The sequence below is a fragment of the Danio rerio genome, chromosome 4, assembly GCF_052040795.2.
Source record: "Danio rerio strain M-AB ecotype USA chromosome 4, GRCz13ab, whole genome shotgun sequence".
NCBI classification, from domain to species: domain Eukaryota; kingdom Metazoa; phylum Chordata; class Actinopteri; order Cypriniformes; family Danionidae; genus Danio; species Danio rerio.
The window spans coordinates 78,353,909-78,380,235 of record NC_141024.2 but is presented as its reverse complement, the minus strand read 5'-3'; the positions used below and the strand labels follow the sequence as shown (position 1 = coordinate 78,380,235).

General features: G+C 36.3%; 2 protein-coding genes and 1 non-coding gene across 5 annotated transcripts in view; 2 read left to right on the top strand and 1 right to left on the bottom strand.

Annotated features, from left to right (window-relative positions):
- Positions 1–26,327, bottom strand: part of si:dkey-220a11.5 — a 765,979-nt gene that overhangs the window by 93,827 nt on the left and 645,825 nt on the right. The gene's annotated exons all lie outside the window — the stretch shown is intronic.
- LOC141381532 (uncharacterized) overlaps positions 1–26,327 on the top strand; it is a 400,463-nt gene that overhangs the window by 168,761 nt on the left and 205,375 nt on the right. The window lies entirely within an intron of this gene.
- On the top strand, positions 1,204–24,611 carry LOC137491239 (uncharacterized). Of its 2 annotated transcripts, none has more exons than XM_087249227.1 (3): positions 1,204–1,246; positions 2,560–2,709; positions 19,787–24,611. In XM_087249227.1, exons 2-3 carry the CDS (start codon positions 2,625–2,627, stop codon positions 20,737–20,739), a joined length of 1,038 nt encoding a protein of 345 aa, XP_087105353.1. In that variant the 5' UTR covers positions 1,204–1,246; positions 2,560–2,624; the 3' UTR covers positions 20,740–24,611. The 2 variants fall into 2 exon arrangements, with proteins under 2 accessions (XP_087105353.1, XP_087105354.1); XM_087249228.1 differs by lacking the exon at positions 19,787–24,611 and adding an exon at positions 15,660–19,237.

Below are 26,327 nucleotides of genomic sequence, written 5' to 3'. Positions count from 1 at the left end.
ATACACACATTTTTACAGATGCATCAAAAGATCCGCAAAGTGGCCGGGTGGGGATCGCATATATTATTCCAAGTTTAGATGTGTTAGAAGGGAAAAGAATATCTAATCATTTTTCAGTATTTACAGGAGAGCTGCTAGCAATTATGCTAGCAGTCAACAAAGTTTATGAAATGGATCTAAACAAGTCGATAATATGTTCTGATTCAACTTCAGCGTTACTATGCCTGGATATTAAAAAATCGGAAACTAGACAGGACATTATAATAGAAATTCTTCAATTATTACAAAATTTAGAACAGAAAAACAAAATAGTTGAGTTTGTATGGGTACCAGCACATTCAGGAGTTGAGGGCAATGAAGCAGCAGATAGATTAGCAAAAACAGTAATGGCAAAAGAGAGGATAGAAATGAAAATCAGGTAGAGTAGGGCTGAACTTAAATCAGTAATTAAAAAGGGAATACACAAAAAGTGGCAAATAAGTTGGGACAATGAACAAAAAGGCAGACATTTATATGCAATACAACCAAAGGTAGGACAGATTTTGAAATCATGGGGGAGCAGGAAGGAGGATTGTATTCTTTCAAGAATAAGGATAGGACATACAGGGCTGAACGCTACATTACACATGATAGGAAAACATCCAACAGGGTTGTGTGATGGATGCGGAGAAAGAGAGACAGTAGAACATGTAATCATTAGTTGCAATAAATACACAGAGGAAAGAAATATGTTAATTAATGACCTACAGATAAATGATTAACAAATAACACTGAAAGAGTTTTTATATCAGGAAGGAAAGAAATGGTTGATTCAATTCTTAAAAAGAACTCAGTTAATACATAGGATATAGAATGTCTAAATATATTTATTTAATTAACTTAATTATTATTTTATTTATAACAATATTAAGCTTTCTCCTCTCATCTACTATGTTTTCTATGTCTCGGCTGTGAAGGACCTGAGCTGTAGATGAAGGAGCTGAACACGCAGCAACATCGAAGGCTCGGGTTTTGAAGAGTCAAGAGGTAAAAAATAAATAAATAAATAAAAATAAGAGAGTCTCTGATCCATAACCCACAGTAGGTGGCGGTAATGCTCTGATAAGAATGCGAACCGCCAATAAACACCAGGAAGAAGAAGAAGAAGAAGGGGCAAAAAAGCTAAACAAAAAAGACTTTTATTTTGGCGTGGTGTGTGACGTCATCAGGCGGCGCCGCTTCAGCGCTTTGATTCAACTGGAGAAAGGTTTGTGTTTTTAAATGTTTACGGATAAAACCTGATTTAATTAAAGTTTCATGTTTTTCATCCGATGCTACATTGTGTACCTGCTGTTGGAAATATTATTTTAACCCTTTATACAGCGTAGTACTATTTTATTCTGAGTAACCGAGGGCTTTTGTTTGAAACAGAAAAGTGTGTAATGCGAGCTTTAAAATAGAGGTAAAGTTGGTTTTATATTCACACATTTGTTCATTTAGAAGTCTCTATATTGTTTACCATGTTACTTTGAATATTTGATCAGAGTTAGCCTGCCAGTATGACTTGAATTCAACATTAACACTGTTTATTTGACTGTGAACAATGTTGTACTTATGTACTTACAATGTTGTAATTATGATTTTACTATTAAAAGTTTGCTAATAATACTTTTATGAAATTAATTTATTAAAGAAAAGTCTGAATGTGCAAATATAAGACCAACTTTACCTCTATCTTTACCTCTATAACCTGCGACCCCCACATTCATTTATTTAGCAGTCTCTGTATTGTTTACCATGTTACTGAAAATTTTCTGTCAGAATTAGCATGCAAGTATGACTTCTAAACAACATTAGCACTATCTAATTGACTGTAACCAATGCTGTACTTTGGTAATTATTAGCTGCTAATATGATTTCCATATTTAGAGTTTGCAAAGAATACATTTAGGAAATTTTATTATTAAGGGGAATGTCTGAATACCCAAATATAAAACCAACTTCACCTCAATTATCTATAGAAGTAAAGTTGGTTTTATATTCAGATATTCAGACTTTCCCCTTAATAATATCATTTCAGAAAAATATTCAAACAATAGCCACAAATGAGCTGATTAAAACTAGTACTCCATTTCATAGAGCTAGGTTGGTTTTATATTCGCACATTCTGACTTTGCCCTTAATAATATAATTTCAGAAAAGTATTATTTGCAAACTCTAAACAGCGAAATAATATTAGCAGCCAATGAATATCAAAGTGCAACATTGTTCACAGTAAAAAAAACAGTGCTAATGTTGTTTTCAAGTTACACTTGCATGCTAATTCCGATCGAATATTCAAAGTAACATGGTAAACAGCATAGAGAATTCTAAATAAACGAATGTGTGAATATAAAACCAACAATACCTCTATGACCCCTCACTTTGAGAACCACTGTTTTAAAGAAAGTTTTACCTGATTTCTTTTTGTTAATTACTCTCATTAATAGAAACTGTTGAAGCAAGTGTTGAATTTTGTTTCTGTTCATTGTTTTATTATTTTAAATAGGACATTTTTATTGTTTTGTTCATTTTAAACAGGATAAAGTGTCCAAACACAGAGAAAAACTCCTGCTGAAGCGACTGATCTCCACACTGTTATAAAGATGGCATTTATTAAAGAGGAGAGTGAAGATGTGAAGATTGAAGAAACATTCACAGTCAAACAGGAAGATCCACAGGAACAAACAGGTTGATTTTCATTCTCAAACACGAACTTAGTCATTTGATCCTCATTCAGATATATTTTATTAATAAGAATACTAAATTAAATCCATCTTGCAGCCCTGAGTGTGCTGCCTAGTTCTCCTAAACGCACACAAGCACTCATTGAAAGACCAAAAAAAGTTTATTTTGTCTCTTGTTCTCATGTCTTTTGTCTTTCTTTTATGTATTATTAGTCTCCCATTTTCTCTACCTGCTTAAGGTTATTGCATTTCTTGTTCTCCTACTGTTTGTAAAGCGTCCATGAGCACTGGCGCTATATAAAATAAATAAAAACAATAAATTTAAAAAGGTTTAACTGAGCTGGCGATACTTGACCTACAGTATTCTCATAGAAGACTCAGAATTTTAGGCCGTAAAAAGTCTTAAATTTACTCAAATATTGTGTTGGAGGTCTTAAATCTTTTTAAACAATTTATATATATTTTTTTAAACAAGTCTTCATTTTCCTTTGTTCTTGTTTTGTTACCCAGTCTGGCCAAAACCCATACAATCACCAACAATCTACCTAAATAAATCTTTAAACTTTTTATTAAAAAAGGTAATTTTAACCTTATTTATCATAATGGTTTAATTATTTTCCTTACAATATCATTTGTTTAAATGTGCTCTATGTATTTACTGCTGAGGACATCAACCTGGACAGATTGTTCTGCATAGATTTAGTTTATTATAGTTTTTAAAAACTTTTAGAACATTTGTCCATTTTTAATTATTATACAGAAAGTTTATGTTTGAATACAAGTTGAGCTGGCTTGTTTTTACACATTTTTTTTTTCAAAGAAATATCTAAAATATATTAAAAATATATATTATTCATTTATTATTGTATTATTAAATGTATTCACTTGTAATATTTGTTTGATGGGGCAAATAAAAACCTTTTCGATCTGGGCCATATGAAAAGTTCTTTAGCCTTTAGCCCTTTATGAGTCTAAAATTTCATTCATAATGGTCTTAAAAATGTCTTAAGAAGTCTTACATTTAACTTGGTAAAACCCACAGAGACCCTGGTTTAAAGTATGTCAAAAAATGTGGATGCCCCTAATATTAAACATGTTGAATGAAATGTACACTAAAGTAATTAATTATTATAAACATTGTACTGTCTCAGAATACAGTGGAGGAACTATGACGTCACTTTGTAGGCTAATCGGCTGCTAGCATAAAACTGGTTCCCTCGTGAAAATCCCTATTTGATTTTCCCATAGGATTTTCGAAGATTGCGAATAATAAGCTCTGTGTTCAAACACTGTTCATTACACTTACACGATTTGTTCAGCCGGATAATTGTCACACGAGAATACAACATTGAGCACTTTTGGATCTTAAATGCAAACGCAAGACTTGCAAAGCTAACATTAGGCTATAAACGGACTACAGCGCCCTCGGGGCGCTCGTCAGTGACGTCAGCCCCACCCTGCTACAGACGACTTATCAAGCTTATTTTTAGAAATAACGTCCATGACAAAGAGTTAATCTCTCTGTGTATTATATTATAATCCACGCTATATACTATAAACTAATAAATACGCAAACACACAAAGACCTTTGTGCCTTTTGGATCGTTTTTACGTGGGAAATACATCTGTTTTGCTTTGCGGTTGTTCTAAAAGTTAAAAAAAATTTGTATAAATGTGCCTATATAGTACTATTATGAGACATTTAAATAAGTGTATCGCTCGCGTGCACACAGGCCGCTTACCTTAAACAGACGACAGAAATTAGGCGTGTGGAGGAACAAGTCTATCAAATGCCTGCAAGTTTCATCATGGACACAGAACAACATTCAATATTCCTTTTGTGTCACGAAGTACAGCGAAAAGCAGCCCATACAGTCACATCTGCTATACGTTTTATGGAGGAGTGTAAATACTGCAGTTTAATGTGTTCAGATGAAGAAAAAAAGACGAGAAATCACTTGATCACGTTAAAATGACAGTTAACATGCATGTATTTTTACACATTTATTCACACGTTTGCATTACTGAGGGCAGGAAAGAAACAGGCTGCACTGAGTATCTTCATATTATCGTTTAATTAAAAAAATGATCTACATATTAGTCTGTCTCGACAGCCTTTACATGTGAAGGAATTATCTACACACAATCTGAATTCTCAATTAGAATAATACAACAAACTATAAAATACTATTCATGAAAATACTTAAATCACACACAAATCCAAACGCCCAACACAAGCGAGCTGCGCTCCAGACCAGAGGCTCGTTTAAGGTGCGCCTCGCCTTGACAGCATTGTAAACGAGAGCAGGCGTGCGCAGTAAGAGGAGGGCTCAAAAATTACATCAGAAGTCGGACACCTGCTGAATCTCGCTGTTATGCCACCTGGAAACGTCACCAGTGGCGGAGATCTCGTTCGCGTTTTTTATCGCAGACGAATGACCTCATGAAAAAATACTATGGTGATTTATAGTAAATATTATTGCATTTTTGAACATGTTTTTTCAGTTTTGGGTTATGTTTATAGTTGTTGTGATACCAGAGCAACTATAAAATTTAAATAGGCTATTTTATAACATGGTTCAAAAGCACTACAGTATACATTACTTTAGTATTTTTAATGTGGGAGTGGATGCAATAGAAATATCACAGTTTTTACAAACAAATTTTCAGAATTACAGAAGATGAACAGCTCATTAACTAAAAGGGTGTATTTAAAATATAATTCTGTATATTCAACAAACGTTAAAAGAATAACAAAATAAACAGCTTATACAGCAAGAAAACTTTCAAGAAACCTAATTTGGCTACATTATAAATAAAGTAGCCATAACAAGATGCTTTTGAGTGACAGGTCATGACAAATGTTTGTTTGACAAAAAAGTCTTAGGGGGTTAATTATATTGACAAGCTTATTAGGTCTATATAAACTGATATTACTCCAGCCAGACTAAAATAAACAGCCCAAGACATTCTCCAAAATAAAAACTATTAGACTGTAGGAAAAACTATGAAAATGTTCTTGGTCCATTAAACATGACTTTTGACTTCACATATATATACATATATATAGACCATATTCTTCATAAACCAGCAGGCGGCGCCATTGGAATCTTTTTGCTTGAGACTTTTTTAAAGAATATATTTTTAGATCCTAAAAACAGTGTTTTATAATTTATCTGTTTTTATTATTTTCCTTACAATAACATTTGTTTAAATGTGCTCCATGTCTTTACCGCTGAGGACATCAACCTGGACAGATTGTTGTGCATAGATTTAGTTTATTGTAGTTTTTTAAAACTTTTAAAACATTTGTCCATTTTTTATTATTATGAAGAACGTTTATGTTAGAATACAAGTAGAGCTGGCTTGTTTTTACACAATATTTGATTTTTTTTCAAAGAAATATCTAAAATATATTAAAAATGTTATTAATTTATTATTGTATTGATAAATGTATTAACTTATAATATGTTTTGGCAAATAAAAAATCTTTTTTCATCTGGGTATTTTAAAAAGTTATTTAACCTTTAGACCTTTTTGAGTCTAAAATTTCATTCATAATGGTCTTAAAAATGTCATAAAAAGTCTTAAATTTAACTTGGTAAAACCTGCAGAAACCCTAATTAAAACTATGTCAAAAACATGGATGCCCCCAATATTAAATATGCTGAATGAAATGGACACTCAAATAATTAGTTATAAAACATTGAACAATCTGAGATTATTGACCATATTCTTTATACACCAGCAGGCGGCGCCATTGGAATCTTTTTGCTTGAGACTTTTTTAAAGAATTAATTTTCAGATCCTAAAATCAGAGTTATGCTTCTTAGGCATGGGGCGATAACCATGTTCAAGGTTTACCGCTGTTTGGAAAAGTCAATGTTTTACAAACCGGCAACATTTTCTGCTGTACCTTTTTTTATGCTTTGTTTTAAGTTTTTTAGGACAACAGTATCTCCTGCAGAAAAAAATATCCAAAGATGGCGTTTTAAATCGTAAAGAAATCTGTGATTTATTTGAATGGTTTAGCCTGACATGTTAACTGCTCCAAAATATTTTATAAGTTTCTGAGAAGAAAATTTATTTTAGTTTATCATACCGTCAGAATCTTAAACTGGCCCATGCCAAATCCTTTATGTTGCAAAGTCATATTTTCTAATTCTATTATTTATTCTTTGTATGTATAGTCATGAACACACCTGTATGTAGAGCAAGTAGTGTGACTGTTTGCTTAAAGTATTCTGGCACCATGCCGGATCTCTGGCGTGCGGCCCTGAGGGAAAAAAAAAAGCACATGCAGTTTAATTATAGGAATCCTCAACATAACCGATTAACCGTTAACCGAAAGAGTGCATTTGTAACCAATTAATGTTATCAGTTAAACGATTAAAAAAAAAAACTTTATATATTTTTAAAGGGCCATGAAACCCCCTCGTTTCAGCAGGGTGTTTTCACACCTCTACTTTGGAAAAAGTCAGAAAAGTGGGCGTGTCCAGCTCTGTTTAGGGGGGAGTGTCGGAGGAACTAAAGTGGAATGGTGTGGGAGTGTCTATTTGGGCATGCGCGAGTTTCAGTCAAAATACACACACGAGAAAGTGATGGTGTTTAACCTACATGGACATCTGTAGTCGAATTATTTGCCAAATTATTAAATGGTGGACTTTAACTGCAGTTTGGCTCCTTCATTCAGGGAATTCATTCATGCCCCTCGCGACAAGCGTAATATTTGATTCGAGGATCTGCTCTAAGCGTGTATTTTTCATGCAATGTTTGATACCGCACGGCGAATGAGAGAAAAAAAAACTCTGCATTTCCCGGAAACTTAGATGCACACGGCAGGTAGCGTCAGAAAGCTGCGTGTGTTATTCCGGTCACAAAATGCGGTGCTATGTTTGCACTCAGTGCAATAGTTAACTTAATTCGATACGAACAAACTGAATAAACAAAGAGCACTGGTCGCTCACTTACCAAATCTGTAGAGACAGGACAATCACCAGCAACTAGAGCCGCGTCTTTATGAAGAGGAGACTAACGTTACAAGCGAATCCGGATTTCAGCGTTTGCAGATGAGAACAGCTCTCAGGTAAACAATGTTCCTCCTTAGACACGTAAGTTATTGTTGTCGAGCGTCGCGTACACCGTTAATCCACACGTGATCCAGCTGAGCTCTCACAGAGAGAAAATGAAAACGAAACTTAATGGCAGCAAACTATAAAAGCAACACTTCACGCTTGTTTTGCCAAAACAACGTGGCGTCTCTGTGGCGTAAACACGGTGACGCTAATGAATATTAATGAAGTTGCACAATAGAGCGCGCTGATTGGTTTGAACCAAACCTTACTCATGCATTAATGCATTACACTGTAAGACGTAATAAGACTCACTCTGGCACAGACGTCCAGTCTGCAGGCTGGAATACACGCTATTATGTCATGACCGTGACGCAGCTTCAAAAATTCGTTTCAAACAGGAAGTACGAATTTGCTTGAAATAACGCAAAAACAACCAATTTACATTTTTTGTGAAATATAGGTGTCCTAATAGTGTTTTTAGCAGTGTGGGACACATATACGACTGTCAACAGCTCAAAAAATGTGTTTTGGTGTTTCGTGACCCTTTAAAGTTTGGCTGCATAAAGGACATCTGTTGAATAGTTACTAACGACCGCGAGTGTTTTGCTGTTGCGCGCTGTGTGCTCGAGCGGGAAAAAGCGTATTACCTCAGTCTCATCTTTTTTATTCTTCAATCAAATGAAAGCACTGCAGGGTTTCTGTTGAGGTGACAGCAGTGGTTGGGTTGTCAAGGTGACTATGGCAAACTTTTAATGATGGAGGAGACTTGTGGTTGCTGTTTCAATCCAGAGCTTTATTACTTTACAGATCTTGAATATCATAATATTTTTAAAATTACAATTATAACATCGACAGCAACACGACTCGCGCACAACAGCTGATTAAGTCGTTTTCCAGTGACAAAAATAAGAAGCCCAGTGCTCTTTTTTATGTTACAGATGTTGCCAAGGACTACATTTATGAATATAACGTTAGAGGCGATTCAGCGAGTTCAAATTCAGCCATGAAACTCGTTGGAAAACCTATTACATTGCCTATTTGGGAACATTATGGATTCGTGGCGAACCAATAATTTGGAATGAACTATTTGCAGGGCTTGTTTTTTTTATTTAAAAATAGATAAATAAATAAATAATAAATAAAACACCTGACGGATAGGATGCAACAAAGAAAAAGCATGTTTTTAATCGTTCTTCATAGTCTGATTCATAGCCTACATGTAATAAACCCATATTGCGCCAACAAGAACAAGCTCTAAAAGGTAAAGTTTAAAGTAAGAGGAGTTATTGATATGTTATTAATATTAGTTGTTAATATTAATGATCATAAACATGACCTGAGTTGTATAATAAATGCCATCATGATGTTGTGTCTGCGATCTTTTCTCGTTGAAGAATAGATAATTCATGTTATCCCCGTCTTCCCAAACAGGTTTTCATCCACAGTTTCCACTTTTGTTTCTTCTCAAACCATAAAGTATCGCTATAGCAGGCCCGGCGACAGGATGTCATAATTCATAATTCAATTTCATCAATGAAGGTCAGGCAACGATACTGTTTACATTAATGCAGACAGATCATGGCTTAAGAACCAAACAAGTGGTTTAAATTAAATGTCAGTCTCCTTTTTTCTTTCCGTTTTATTTTAAATAAATGTTTAAAGTTTTAGGTAAAGACGTCAAACTATGTCCACACATGCAAGCTAAACTAAATCATGCTTTATTACCCAACCAATATCAGCATTAGGAAGAAAAATTAAATGTTGCAATTGAATGCCATTTAAAATATTAGTTAAACAAATGTTACTTTAAAAAATTATATATTTCTATTAAAACTGAATAAAGTACATCGTCTAATCGGAAATAAAGGAAACTAGTTATTATTTCCATTATTACATGTATTAAAAGGCTAGTCTTTTAATTAAGTTAGTTAATTGATCTGAAAATTTTAGTTGCATTTTCTTTTCTTGTAAATAATAAAAGTTGCATCAGATTGATGAAAACAAACCTGAATACCCGTGTGAACAGGGCCACAATGACTTCTTTTTTTATTTTTATTTTTTTACATAGAAACTATAGAATAGTGTCTTTTGTCTATAGACTGGCAAATGCGTCTGAAAAAGAAACTGCTGAATCTCTGTGAATATTTGGTAACTTATAAAACAAATGTTGTCTGGTTTAGTGATATTAGTAATGCATAAAAAATGCAAAGGAGAATTCTCCTACACTTGACACACTGATGACAGCCTCTTTGTGATGGCTTTTAAGGTGGTTAATAAGGTTTGTTGTTGTTACCTTGGGAAGTTTGGACTGAACAATCTACATTGTAAAAGCGCTATACAAATAAAGGTGAATTGAATTGAATTGAACAGGAGCAAAGGCTACCTGATCACCATTACATTCCTCGAAAAAAACACTTGCAATCTAGACGCAGTCACCTCATGCTTGTGTTGTGCTACAATCTGTAAACTCCACTCATTAACATAATGGCTGGGTGTTTATACTGTAAAATCATGACTATATTTAATTATTGACTGTGGACCACAAATATCGTTATCATGATAATAATATGATAATTGTGCAGCCCTATACCCTTTCATTATGTTCTTGGCTGTTTTTAACCCATTGACTTTCATTATAACCACAATTTTTTAACAGCAAAGCCATGAAACCAAGTCTATCAGATAAAGAGCAGGTGTCAGAGATTCAATTAAAAGAAAGTTTACTGTAAATAGTTTGCAGTTTCATCAGCAGAGGCCAGCTTAAACACTCGCAAAAAGTTTGTAGACCGCTCAACATACAAACTCAGAACAACTACATTTAGACTCTTACATACCGTCATTAACTGTATAATATTATAATGCCAAAAAGCATTATCTCTTTTCTCTCTCCGCGAACTGTTTTTAGATACGCATCAGTAAAGTGCACTGAAACTCCAAGAAAACAAAACACACAGATAACTGGAAATGATTATTTGAACCTATGGGCTTACAATATACTGATACCCTGTTTTTCTAGGCTTTATTGGTGATAAAGGTCAGAATTGTTGGACCATTATTGCCTTTTAGCATAAGAAGAGGAGAGAAACTAGCCAGACAGTAATGTGTAAATTGTGGAGTGGGCTAAATTTAAAGAAACATGTATTTTTTTTAGAAGGTGTACCTTTTTTTTGCTTTTATTCTTGCCATAATAAAAATATGTATAGAGCAACCCATGTTCTGCTGTCAATAATATTTTAATAAATTATAATAGGTAGAACTGTCCGAGATATGAACAAAAGCAAGTGATGCATCAAAGTTTGATCCTTTACTTCAGCAACTTCACGTGCATCCTACCTCTAATATATGCTTTTGCGCAGTCCCATACGATTAGTGGAGATACGTCTGAGGTGTCCCATAATATTTCTATTGGTGAATGGTCCGACGTGGCCATCTGTAATATCTTCATACTAGTTATTCTGTGCAGCTCATCTCTGGAAGTAAAAAAATAATCTATTCTGGAGTAAGACTGATGGCTATGTTAATAGAATGTGAAGTCTTTGTGATTTGGAAAATTGCTTCGCCATACGTCATACGTAAGTTCTGAAGATTGAGATTTTATTATTTTACTCATTCGCGAGCATGGGGTATTGGATATGGGTTGTCTATCTAAGTGTTGTGACATAGTACAATTGAAGTCTCCTCTAATTACTAATATTCTTGAGCTATGCTGTATAATTGTGTTGAACACTTTTTTTTAATAAAAGCCGGTCTACCCTCCTTTGGAGCATATATATTCATGAGTGATAGTTCAATGCTATCCATTGAGCCATTTAGCAATATAAATCTACGCTCAAGATCTTTATGGATATTTACAAAGTTAAAGAAACAATAAATATTTAAGTAAATAAAATTAAGTAATAAAAGAAACAATAGGATGAAATAAAAAGACATTGGAACATTGGGGGGGGGGGGGGGGGGATGAGTTCATCAGAGGCTGGATTCGAACTGAGTTCTTGCTCGAATGTGTCAAAACATTTTACCATGCGTTTTACAAGCTACGCCACTCACACTGTTAAAGACGCTGCAAAATTTTAAACCTATAAATCACACTATCTCTTTTTTAACCCACTCAGTGCTATGTTCAAACTTAACTGTGTTAAAAGCATCAGCTCAACTGTCCCACTCTATTTTTTTTTCTTTTGTTATTAATTCCGGAGAACAAACTTACAAATAACAAGTTTTTCTCCGGTCTACCACCGAAAGCAGCACCTCCAATTAACATTCTATCCAAAGTTTCTCATTTGGCTTGCTTTTGCCGTTGCTTTTTTGTTGGGTTTTGCCAAAGTAGAGTCATTAGCATATTCATTCGGGGGAGGAGGCAAGGAGGGGTTTTGCGCTCTTCCATGTTGCGCTCAGTTTCACGTTCATTCGAATGTACGAGAATATGCGTGTTATTCGGCGTACGCTGTGTTTCAGACTCCTACAGAACCATAATTTTTGAAACTCAAAATTAACAGCTTCATAAACAGAGACGTGTTTTTCCAAGCATAAAAACTGCTGTATAAAGTTAGCTAATCCGTTCATTCCATGGAAGAAAACAAATACCTCAGGGAAATCAATTGTAATGATCAGTCAAATCCAACGTAATGAGTCGAGAGTGGATTATCACCTAATAAGTTTGAATGCAGGATACTCATCGTTAAGTGTTGTAATCTTCAGGTAGAATAAGTGTCAACTATTAGATTGATTGTCAGATATGATTTTCTTTTTCACATAATCCATTGCCTCGGACGCAATCTGAAACCACTTTTCTTTTCCATTGTGTGAAATTCGGAACCTTGCTGGAAAAAGCTGTCCATATTGCACGTCCTGTTGCCCCCGAAGAGCTCTCCTGACATCAGTGAAGACTGCTCTTGCCCCTGCAACATTGGCGGCGTAATCCTGAAAGATGGTGATTTGATTAACGTTGTAAATGAGAAGTGCGCATTCTCTGGCTTTTTGTAAGATCTCCACGGCATCTCCATCGTAATGTAACTTTGCGGTTATGGTACGAGGCTTGTCCCCTGGCCTTTTTGGAACAAGGCTATGATGTGAGTGGTCAATTTTGACATCTCTGTCCATTTGAAGCACTTTTTTTAGCAGTTTGAATACTGCTGTAGTTTTGATCCCGGGAGCTCGGAGATTACAGTATGTTTCCGCCTTCTCATGCGCCCTTCCATATCTTCACATTTTTCTTTTAAGTCGTCGATGTGTCTTGTGAGTTTAGTTATAGTTGCCTGGAGAGTGACCATCTCGTCTGACCAAGTTGAGAGTCCTCCCTCGACATCCTTAATGTTGTCAACGCACAGCTTTGGCATTAATCAAGATTTCGGGTCTCATAGACTGTAGTTCAGATTTAAGTGCATCAAAATCCTCTGTCAATGCGTTCTTCAATTTTTTTCGTTATTACAAATCATTTGTCCACTCTTAAGGAGCAGAGAATGTCCGCCTTTATCTTCTCGAAGACAGTATTTGTATCGTCAGGCCGTCCAGAAGGAGATCCAGGCTCACTGGAACTACTCTGCCCCGAGGCTTCGGGCCTTACGGTGGTAGGGCCAGAATACTTGTATTTATGGAGATTCGCTGCCATCCTTGACTGTATTTAATCAACGAGGTCTTCTGTTCGTTTGCAAGAACAAATACTGTTCATTCCCGGACATTAAACAGCTGTTAATATAACAATTTTTTAAGATTATATAGGAGCGCTGAAAACACGTGTTTACTCCATCATGCTCGGCAGCGCCCCCCGACTGACACAGTTTTAATGGACTCTATGCAAGATCTCTTCCGCGTTTGCGATTAGCCCTCATGTCAACTTCTGGTACAGCACCACGATCACTGTAAGCGGATGGAGCAAGTGATGATGATAGATTACACTCGTTGTTTATAAAAGTTTCCTTGCATTACCATGAAGGACAATAATGGAATCGTGAGACAGAGTGCTGTCACACCAAACAGCAAAGAAGAAAAGGGGTTCAAATTCTACATTTCGAGTTGCATCGATCATTTTGAGGGTGAGTATTATTATGCTATATATAAGAAAAGCAATTAAATGCTAGCCATATCTTTTTTTCCTCATAGTTCATATTGATTTTTATGTTGTTTTAATTACCTGTATCATTTCTATCCATCTGCCTGTCTATCTATTTACATGTATGTGTACATTGTGTCGTCAATATCCATTAGTATAAACGTTACTAACTATGGGTTATTTCTCACTGTCCTATAAGGGTGGAGTGACGGGAGATCAGAATTTCAGGTTGATAGTGAAGTCAGATAAGCTGCATAGTTTGAGTGAAAGGTTATGTATACTCGGGATGACATGATGATCCAGCTCATCTACAATAACATCAAATTGTTTCAGGGGAAGCCAAACTTTTCTTTTTTTTTTCTTTTTTTTTTTTTTTTTTACTTTTACCTGTCAAGATGACTGCAGATTTGAACAAACACACTCACACAACTTTTTTTGTTTAAAATTGTCAAATTTACACGTGTCAAAAAAATTATTTATATTTATGCTGCAGTGCAAATGTCTAATTACTTATATTTAGATAGTTTGGGGTTTTCCTTGTTGAAAATTTGTTTAAGAGGGTATCCCATTTGTTACATTTTTGCTACTTGAAACAAATGCATTTTGCATTATTGAGCATCACTGGGGGTCTGACAGAAGTTGCCTGCCTGATTTTTGCTTGAAGGCGGAGGTGGTACATCACATAATTCTGCACAATAAACTCTGCATAATTACATTAGTGCAAGTATCTACAGTGATTTATATATTTACATTAGTGCAGAGCAAATGTTCACTCAAATTGTTCTGTTATTTATGTTTGTAATCTTTAGCTTAAACTTTTACTGATGGGCAGAAGGTAAGCCATTGTGTAAATCTGGTTGATGCTCGCTGTAATAGAAAGAGACGATGACTGTCCCGCTTGTTGCTTCACCCTGTGGATGAGATGCTCAGTGTGAACCTATAGTCTTGTGAAGGATGGCTTCTCCCTCACAGTTGCTCTTACTCTGAACGCATTACTCTAGATGTTGTAGGATGTAAATGAATAAATCAGATAGAAATGCATTTGGCTTTGAGTATAAAGACTTGTGCTTAACATATTTGTTTTAGTTTGTTATTGACCTCTTATATGATACTAGAATGTTTGATGTGGGTGTGTATATGCATGTATACAGTATATACAGTATAATATAATTTACTATAATATGGTTAAAAATTTAATATTTTATATAAAATACAATTACAACTTGTTACTACTTTCATCTGGGTTAAATTCTAGTACATCATTTTTACTGTACCTTTAGAATCTTTTAACATCACTAAAAGTAGCATTGAAGCAGTCTCCTTTCAGTTACTCTACCTCTTCACTGTGATTATTAGTCTGATCTGGTGTATTAATCAACAATAATGATGTTTCAGATGCTGAGCATCCACTGGCACTAGATCCTTCAATCTTCCTTCTTTGCCATGCTCTGATTTGTTTAGGTTTCACCGCTATTAGATTTCACTGTAGAACGAAATCGCCACTATCAGATTTCGCTATGCGGAAGAGCCTGACTGATATTCTACCGGAAACACGTCAGCAGAGTTTGTGCATAGAGCCCATTTACTATAACTTTTATGTTAATCTGCTTTGACAGTTTACATTGTAAAAGCACTAGATAAATAAAGATGAATTGAATCTGCTTAAATGTGTACATGTTAATGGACCAAACAAAATATGATCTGATTTATTTACATTTAATGTGCATTAAAATTACAGTGTGTAGCCAAGGCTTCCAGTGTCTTTTCACTTTTCAGTTTTGATAGTTTTTAAGACTTAATGGAAACTAATGTTTTATTTATTTATTTCAGACCTAATTGAAGAGAATGAGGGGAGTAAAGAGGAGGAACATCATGTCAAAATTGAGGAAAAATCTCATTTAAAGACTGATGATATTTTGAAAAGAAGAGACAAGAATCAATTCACCTGCACTCAGTGTGGAAAGAGTTTTAAAAGAAAAGACATTCTTAAGACTCACATGAGGATCCACACTGGAGAGAAACCATTCACATGCACTCAGTGTGGAAAGAGATTCAACCAATCATCACACCTTAATCTACACATGAAAATCCACACTGGAGAAAAACCATTCACTTGCACTCAGTGTGGGAAGAGTTTCAACCAATCATCGTACCTTAATCTACACATGAGGATCCACACTGGAGAGAAACCATTTACATGCACTCTGTGTTGGAGGAGTTTTATTTGCTCATCACACCTTAATCAACACATGAGGATCCACACTAGAGAGAAACCATTCACATGCGCTCAGTGTGGGAAGAGTTTCAGCAGCTCATCAAACCTTTATCAACACATGAGGATCCACACTGGGGAGAAACCATTCACATGCACTCAGTGTGGGAAGAGTTTTAACTGCTCATCAAACCTTAATCAACACATGAGGAACCACACTAGAGAGAAACCATTCAGATGCACTCAGTGTATGAAGAGTTTTAACTGCTCATCAGACCTAAATCTACACATGAGGATCCACACTGAAGAGAAACCATTCACATGCACTCAGTGTGGGAGGAATTACAGCCAATCATCATCCCTTAAGCGACACATGATGAGCCACACTGAAGAGAAACCATTTATGTCTAATCATTTTGTTTAATCCCGCCCCTTTTCGCAGCATCGTACAAAAGAATTTCTCATGCTCAAACTCTAGTGTAATTGCAGCTTTGGTGTGGGATGAGTTTTAGCAACTCATCAGACCTTAATAAACGCATGAAGACCCACACTGAAGACCATTCGCATACACTCAGTGTGTTGGGAAAAGTTTCAACTGATGAGCAAACCTTAATGTAGACATGAAGATCCACACTAGTGTGAAAGAGTATATGTGCTTGAATGTGAGAAAACTTTTATTACAGCTCAAATTTAAACTGCACCAGACGATTCACACTGGAGAGACCCTACAAGTGTTCACACTGTGACAAGAGGTTTAATCAGTTAACAGATCTGAAAACACAAAAGAGGATTCACACTGGAGAGAAACCGTACAAATCTGATCAGTGTCTTTACAATTGGACAAAAAGTTGCACACATGACCTGAATGCAGCAAAACAAGCACAGGATGTTTCATGTCTAAATAATGTTTGAAAAGGCTGAGTGATGGTATACTGTTTTCCTACACTGCAGTAGGTGGGGTTGTAAATGTGTTGCGCTCATCGCGTTTACCGTAAACATTGCTGGCGGCTGAGAGAAGAATAGTTTAATAAACATCTGGCAAACAGTATCTCAGCGGCTTAAAATCTTTGTTTGCAAGTGATTGTACAGGTGCGGATACATCTGTACTCCACTCTCCAGTGTATTCATGTAGCTAGTGTTGTTTTGGATGATGTTCTCCTTCTTACTCCCCGAATGAGAAACAAATCACTGGGAAGACACCACACATCAAGGAAGGTGGAGCTCCAGGACAGTTAGTTTTCAGTATACCAGGGCCTCAAGTTTAGAAAATATAATGACTAAGAGCAATTTATTTAAAAACGAAAGGAAAGGAGAGTGTTAAGTGTTTCAGGACATAAGGGCAAGTAATAAAATAGGCTATAGCCTATATTTCGCTCCAAAGAAGCCCAGCTTTGGCCTGATCAGGCCCTGGAAGTGACAGTGGAAACGCGACTGGCCTGGGCTCCCTCGCTTTTGGTGCGATAGTGGAAATGGGGCTAATGGTTCTGGTGGCTCTCAATGGTGTGGAACACTGGTCAGTTTTTGTTGGCTTGTCACTGGGTTACCACCATTCAGTGGCAACACAGTAGTCCTCACTGTATTGGGCAGATTTTTGAAGCAGCTCACTTTATTTCACTCCTCAAATAATCTTCATCGAGGGAAACAGCAGCCATTGTCTTGGACCACATGTTCCGTATTCTTGGCCTCCTAGTTGACATGGTTTTAGACAGGGGTCTGCAATTTGTGTCCAGGTTTTGGGCAGAATTCTGCCGACAGCTGGGGGCGACTACTAGCCTCTAACGAGCACCATCCACAGACCAATGGCCAGGCACCATCTGCACTTTGAAATCACGGCAACAGCTGGAGGTTTGTAGTCCACAGCTAGTTGTTGCAATGTTTACAGTGCTGATCCTATACTTCCATGTGTTTTCCCACCACAGCCTAGCTTTCGTTAAAATGGTTTTTTGTTTAAAATGGTGGCCGTGTGAAATAAGCGTATTCTCTTCCCAAAAACCAGATGCCATTGTTTCCTTATGCATTTTTTCATTCAGAGATGCCTCTAGACATGAAGGATCACCAGAAAAGGACTGGCAATAGGAATGAAGCGTTTGCTCCCTCTATATATGTGTGGTCAGAAAGTCTGGTTGTCTTCCAAAGGCATTCCTCTCAGCTTTCCCTCACATAAATTGAGACCCAAGTTTATTGGACCTTTTTCTATTATCAAGGTGCTCAGTCTAGTGTTTGTTCAAATTAAGCTCTAAGTTTAAAGACATTCATCTGTTTTTTCCATATGTCCAAGATCAAGCCCATTCTTCTCTCCCCCTGCAGCCCATAACCTCTGCGTCCCAGACTGGTTGAGGGTGCATTCACATCCACAGTGCACTGGCTCCTTGTTGTGAGGAGGAGAGGTAGAAAGATTATCAGTATCGGGTATACTGGAAGAGGGTTATGGTCCAGAGGGGAGATGTTAGATTCCGGCTCTGAATATTCTGGACCGCTCTCTCATTGATCAGTTTAAATAGATCCACAGTGAGTCTTAAGGGAATGCTAGGGGGCATTCTTGAGGGAGGGGGTACTGTCACCATACCTCACAGATTTGCTCTCTTCTGTTCTGGGTTACAGGTTATTTCGTTATCTGCTTTTATTTGCAGTCACAGGAGCTCTCGATTCCCTTTTTTTCTGTTTATACAACATCATTTCCCTTCATGTTTGTCAGTATGTTATCAATCATTTGTGTGCATATTATTTTGTTACTCACCCTGTATTCGTGTGCAGGAATGCAAGTGAGTGAGTGTCTGGTTGTTTTTTCCCACGGCACTTTTTCAGTGCTCACCTGATCAGATGTTTACTTTGACTTTTGCTTATTCCAGGACTCACTCCCCAAACACATTGTTTTTCTGCATTTGAGTTCACTTTTTTTTAACTCGTGACACAAGTATTTTCTTTCTCATTTGTATTTAAAGGTCTTTAGGTTTTGGCATGATGTCTAGCTTTTGAGGCTCTTTTGGTCTACTTCACTTTGTCAGATAGGTCATATTTAGGTGATTTATTGATTGCAAACATGTGGTAGTAATCGGGTCTGGGTGTGGCTAGAGAACTTGAAGCCGGTGTGAAAAAGTAAAGTTATGTTTTAAAGGGGAAAAGCATTTTCACACAAGGCTATGTAGTTCAGTACTTTGTCTTCCTTTTAAGAATAAAAACCTTAAAAACGGCACAATGTGTTTAATTGTGTTCTCTTTGATTAATATTTACATTTGTTTGATGATCTGAGACTGTTAAGTGTTCAAATTCTGCACTGCAGATTACTAACCCTTAGAACATTTGTCATTTAAAGGTTTAGATTTAAGGCTTTATGCAGATATGTCTCATGTCTGTGAGGCAAATACTCAGAGATTCAGCTGTTTTTTTTTCTGACAGGTTTACCATTCAGGCACAGAATTAAAAACATTCCCTATCTGTTTTACAAAAACATGTTGTTTTAAGTGATTACGAATATAAACAAATAGAAAAACTGGACATTTACAGCTTTCAAATTTATGTCTCATCAATATGACCAAAAATTATCATATAAGAATACACTTAAATGGGAATGTGTGTAATGGGCCCCAGGAGGTTTATATGACAAGATCAATCTAAATATGATCTGCTATGTCTTTACATTTAATGTGCATTAAAATTAGGGTTTGTGTAGACAATGTTTTAGAGCCTTTTCACTTCAGCTTTCGATGAGTTTTAATGATTTACTAAAAACTTAATTTTTTTTCAGACCTAATTGAAGACTATGAGGAGAGTAAAGAGGAGAAACATCGTGTCAAAATTGAGGACAAAACTTATTTAGAGACTGATGGTATTTTAAAAGTGAGAGACAAGGGTTGTTTTACCTGCACTCAGTGTGGAAAGAGTTTGGCAAGCAAAAGCAAACTTAAGATTCACTTGAGGATCCACACTGGAGAAAAACCATTCACATGCACCCAGTGTGGGAAGAGTTTCAGCCACTCAGCAAACCTTAATCAACACATGATTATCCACACTGGAGAAAGACCATTCATGTGCACTCCATGTGGGAAGAGTTTCAGCCAATTATCATCCTTTAATCAACACATGAGGATTCACACTGGAGAGAAACCATTCTCATGCACTCAGTGTGGGAAGAGTTTCAGCCAATCATCAAATCTTAATCTACACATGAGGATCCACACTGGAGAGAAACCATTCACATGCACTCAGTGTGGGAAGAGTTTTAGCCACTCATCACACCTTAATCAACACATGATGATCCACACTGGAGAGAAACCATTCACATGCACTCAGTGTGGGAAGAGCTTTAGCCAATCATCATCGCTTAATCAACACATGAGGATCCACACTGGAGAGAAACCATTCACTTGCATTCAGTGTGGGAAGAGTTTCAGCAAATCATCATCGCTTTATAGACACATGAAGATCCACACTGGAAAAAAACCATTCACATGCCCTCAGTGTGGGAAGAGTTTCAGCCTATCATCATCACTTTATAGACACTTGAAGATCCACACCGGAGAAAAACCATTTACATGCACTCAGTGTGGGAAGAGTTTTAACCAGTTATCATACCTTAATAAACACATGAGGATCCACACTGGAAAGAGATCATTTACATGCACTCGGTGCGGGAAGAGTTTCACCCACTCATCACACCTTAAAAAACACATGAAGATCCACACTGGTGTGAGAGAGTAAATGTGCTTGGAGTGCGAGAAGACTTTTATTACTGCTGCAGAATTGAAACCGCACCAGAGGATTTACACTGGATAAAAAACGTACAAGTGTTCACTCTGCAGTAAGAGGTTTATCACTCAGGAACCCTGAAAACACATGAGAGGATTCACACTGGAGAGAAACCGTAGACATGATCAGTGTGTGCAGTTTTACTCATTCGGGGTAGCTTAAGAAACACATGGGATGGTTTTCGGTATGATGTAGACAAGTGTAGCAGCATAGAAAGAGCGCTCCCATACACACTGGTATTAATCCTCCGTTTTACATCATATGTAATAACCTAAACCATATTTAAATAACATGAAGGGGGACAAAAACAAAAAGGCTAGGACAAAACAACTATTGAAACCTGAAAAAAACGAGAAATCAACAGATGAAAAATCAGAGACGGACAGGATAGCTGATAGCCTGTCAGCTAGCATTGCATTGCAAAACAAACTGTCACTTAATGAATTGGACCTTAAAATCCAATGGTGTCACTGGGTACTCGGACCAAAACAACCTGCTGACGCACACCCTAGATCAGCGTTGATATTCTTACTGGAAAACAAAACGAAGGACCTGGTCTTCCACTTTGCATGGATAAAGAAAGTAATACACTGGAACGAATAAAGGATTTTCTTTGACCAATATTACCCACCTGAATTCCAAAAGAAAAGACGGGGTTTTGCTCCAATAAGAAAAATTCTTAAAGAAAAGGGATTAAGTTCCAATTATCACCGCCGGCGAAACTTAGAATCTTTTCTGGAAAACGGGCAGGTCATGTACAATTCGATGACAGAGGCATCAAGAGATCTGAAAGAAAAAGGGCTAATAAACAACGAAGAAGAAACTATTATAGGAATTTCTGGGAAAGAGAAACAAAGATTTTGGCAAAGTTTGGAGTGACATCGAAGAAGAGAAAACTGTGACTTTTAAAGGGACAACACTAGCTCTGTTTGAAAGAAGAGTAAAACCTGACAGATCCTAACAAAGAACTCCGAGAGGCTGGTAAAACTTCTTGACTTGATTTACAGATGGACATTTAAATCATTTAAAGGAAAGAATGATATTTAACCGAACTGACCAACGACACACCAAGACTCGAATCATTGAGTACCATACTGGTAGGAAGACATAAAGGAATTCAATTTTATACACTTAAAATCCCTTGCTATAATTAGTAGAAATATATAACTTGAAAACCTTGCTGGAAATAAAAGAAAATATATTGCCAGATATGGGCGCTGATTATACTTGTTAACATGTTTTGTGCAATAGGCACAGCAAGGAGAGGGGCCCTTTGGAGAAGGAAGGCTTTCCCCTCACATTAAGAATTTATTTAAGACTTTAAGGTTAGGAGACCTTTTTCGTTATGCTTTTTTATTTGGTTCAGGATTTTATGTTTGTGTTTTTCTGTTCCAGTCACCGTGATCTTCGCAATAATATCTGATTTCAGTATATGCAAAAACAAAAATAAAAAGTAATTCCTTTGAATATTAATGGGTTAATAAATCCGATTAAAAGAAGCAAACTCGGACTTCCGGCTATGGCGCCTTGCTGAAGAGACGCACGAGTTAGCCCAGCGGTAACATATCTTTAAAAATCCTAAATTTATCCCGGTTTTACTTAACATTCAAACTCAAATTATTTAAGACTGAACACTGCTTAAGATGTCACCTAAACCAGCAAAGCAAACGGCGAAAAAACGAAACTACAGAGATTACATCTGACTCCGAAAGCATGGAAGAAGTGCGAAGTAATGGCGGAGAAAATTCGTCGCCGCTTTGCGGAGGTCAACCTGGCGATTTACACGCTGAAATAAGTGGCATTATACAAGCAATAAACTCGATGAAAGTTGACATGGCCTCTCAGTTCGAAACTGTCCTCTCAGCCGTACACGATATCAAAACCCATGTAGCAGAATGTTTCGGAAGACTAACGCAGGCAGAGGAACGCATATCTCAAACTGAAGATTCCGTCTCCACTCTTCAATCAGCTACTACCGCTCTTGAAAAGAAAATTACCTCACTAACTTGAAAAATTGACGATTTGGAAAATCGTAGTCGATGCTCAAATTTAAAGATTCTTGGTTTACCAGAAAAATCCGAGGGCAATGATGTATGTACATTCTTAGAAAGCTGGTTACCTGAAGCGCTGGACATGGGACCACTTTGAAAACCACTGGCCATAGAAAGAGCCCACAAGATCGGTTATGCGCGCCAAACTGCAGCTGATACAAAAGCAACTCCGAGAGTGATGATCGCAAAGTTTCTGGATTACAGAGACAAGGAACGCGTGATGCGTGCGGCCAGAGCAAAGAAAGAGGTACTATTCCAGAATCACAGAATCATGTTCTCTCTGGACCTTTCTGCTGAAGTAAACAAACAACAGAGGCAGTTCGACGAAGTAAAGAAGAAGCTGCGAGCTAAGGGACTGATTTATGGATTCATCTTTCCAGCGCGCCTCCGAGTAACCACTGATGGCCATGCTCATGTCTTTCAAAATTCATCGGAAGTTAACGACTTTCTAATGAACATCTAAGCAGGTGCTGTTTTCTCAACTTTGTTTTCACTTTATGAATGTGTGCAATATTCAAGACATTATGTCGAACTCCTCAGAATGGGACGATTTAAATTAATAAGCTGGGGTAAAATGCGATGCGATCTATCGTACTTTACGGTTGCTTTACCCAAAGTTAAATTGGGTTGATTTAGTTAAGGAAGTTAGAAGCAAAGAAGAGCCTGGATTTGCTGGCGGTTCTCGGCAATTCACAGCTGTGATGTATAAGTATATTTTTATTTTCTATTTAAAATCGGAATATGTTTATGTTGTTGTTGTTTTTAGTTTGTTTTATGACTCATCTTTATACGTACAGGGTTTTTTACGTTTTAAAATATGGAAGAAGCTTGGATCATTTTACAATATAGAAGGATATGACTGGTATTATTGAGGTTAAAATTGTTTCTTGGAATTGTAGAGGGTTACATACTTTCTCTAAAATCAAACAAGTTATGTCTAGAATAAAACAACTAAAATGTAAAATTGTTTTTCTTCAGGAAACACACTTAATGCCCAAAGACATAGGTAGAATAAGTAATAGATGGCCAGGTCAGATATATGCAGCATCGTTTAGTTCTCAAGCAAGAGGGGTAATCACAATGATCCACAAATCAATTCCATTTCAGATAGATAAAATAATACAGGACCCTTTAGGTAGATATGTAATTGTTCAAGGGTCATTATTATCTAAACAATTGAATCTTATTAATGTCTATGGCCCTAATAATGACATCCCCAAATTTTATAGTAACCTCTTCTTAACCATATCCAATCTTTCTGGATATTATGTTATGGGAGGAGATTTCAATTGTACATTAGATCCAGTTAGAGATCGTACATCAGGCCTTGATCAATCCCACAGACAGACTAGAAAAACCCTTGGCTATTTTATAAAGGATTTAAACCTTGTTGAAGTATGGAGGCAGCTACACCCTAAAGATATTCAATATTCTTGCTTCTCTAAAACACAAGTCTCACTCTAGAATTGATTATTTTCTTATTTCAGCTACACTTATGCCATATATTGTTGATTGATCATATGATTCTAGTAATTTCAGACCATGCCCCTGTATCACTTACCTATATTGATCCTAAATTACTGGGAAGCCCTCCAAAATGGAGATTTCAACCCAAATGGCTCTTAGATGACCAATTTAATAAACATATTATAGAACAGATAGACATGTATTATGATATAAACACTACACAAACCTCAGCCAGTGTCAGATGGGAAGCCTTTAAAGCTTTCATTAGAGGTGTTATTATAAGTGTTACAAGTAGCAAATCAAAAAGGTATAAGAAAGAATTGACAGATCTAGATACTAAAATAAAACTTATAGAAAAAAACCTATCAAGCAAAAATGACCTAAACATTAATCAGGAACTACAAAATCTTAGAACGAAATATAATGAACTTTCTGCTAAAAAAGCAGCAGCTAGTCTAATGATGTTAAGACAAAATTTTTACGATTAAGGTGAAAGGCAAGTAAATTGTTAGCTTGGAGAATTAAACAGAAGCAATAAATTCCATTGAAGATAATTGTGGTAATATCACGGTAGACCCTATTAAAATAAATGACACTTTTAAATGCTTTTTTGAAACTTTATATTCCTCTGAATATGCAGATAATAGTACACAAATAGAATTTCTAAATAGTTTATCTATACCTGATATATCTGAAGAGTCAAAAAGATCATTAGACATGGACATAACAGAAGAAGAAATAATAGAAGCTATTGACAGTTTAACAGCAGGTCGAACACCAGGACCAGATGGCCTTAATGTGGATTTTTACAAGAAATTTAAAAAACAACAACTCACCAGACCCATTTTAAATATGCTTAAAGAATCCTTTACAAATGGTATACTCCCAGAATCTTTAAGACATGCTCTCATTACGCTAATACCTAAACCTAATAAATTAATTACAAAATGCGACTCATTTCGTCCAATTTCATTACTTAATACAGATGTCAAAATACTAAGTAAAATTATAGCAAGGAGGTTGGAGACACTTCTACCTAAGATAATACATAGAGACCAAAATGGATTCATCAAGGGCAGGCAAGGTTTTCACAACGTCAGAACTTTGCTTAATGTTTTGCATCTTAAAAAGGGGGCTTGCGATACGGCCATTCTGTCCTTAGATGCTGATAAGGCTTTTGACAGGGTAGAGTGGCCGTATATATTTGAGGTCCTTAAAAGATTTGGACTTGGTGATAATTTTTGTCAATGGATTAAGTTGCTCTATATGCATCCTATGGCTGAAGTGCTCACTAATAATATTGCCTCTAAACCTTTTAACATTCAAAGGGGTACTCGTCAGGGATGCCCCCTTTCACCCCTTCTTTTTATCTTAGCAATCGAACCACTGGCCATCGCAATAAGGTGCCATGGCAATATACTTGGCATCAAACTAGACACTATAGATTTGAACATTTCGTTGTATGCAGATGATGTAATTTTATACCTGACAAGTCTGTCCGATTCGGTTCCCTCTCTAATACAACTTCTTACTGACTTTGGTCAGTTTTCTGGTTACAAAATAAACCAATCTAAATCTTGTATTATTTTGCTAAACAAAGATGATAATCATATCCCAGCCGTGACACAATTTAATATGGTGGATTCTTTTACTTATTTAGGAATTAAAATAATGGCTAACATAGATAATATATCTTTGACTAATTACCAACCCCTTTTGGACACCATTTCTAAACTTATTGAAAGATGGAAAAAGCTTCCTATCTCGCTAATTAGACGTATAAACATTATAAAAATGAGCATACTACCTAAGATATTATATTTGTTTCAAAATATCCCTCTCAGCCCTCCGTCTTCTTTTTTTACAACCCTTCGGAAATTATTTACGGATTTCATCTGGAACAATAAAAGAGCTCGTATAAGGTTATCACTTTTATACTTACCTTATAATAAAGGTGGTCTCCACTTTCCCAATCTACAATGGTACTACTGGGCAACACAGTTACGATCTACTTTATACTAT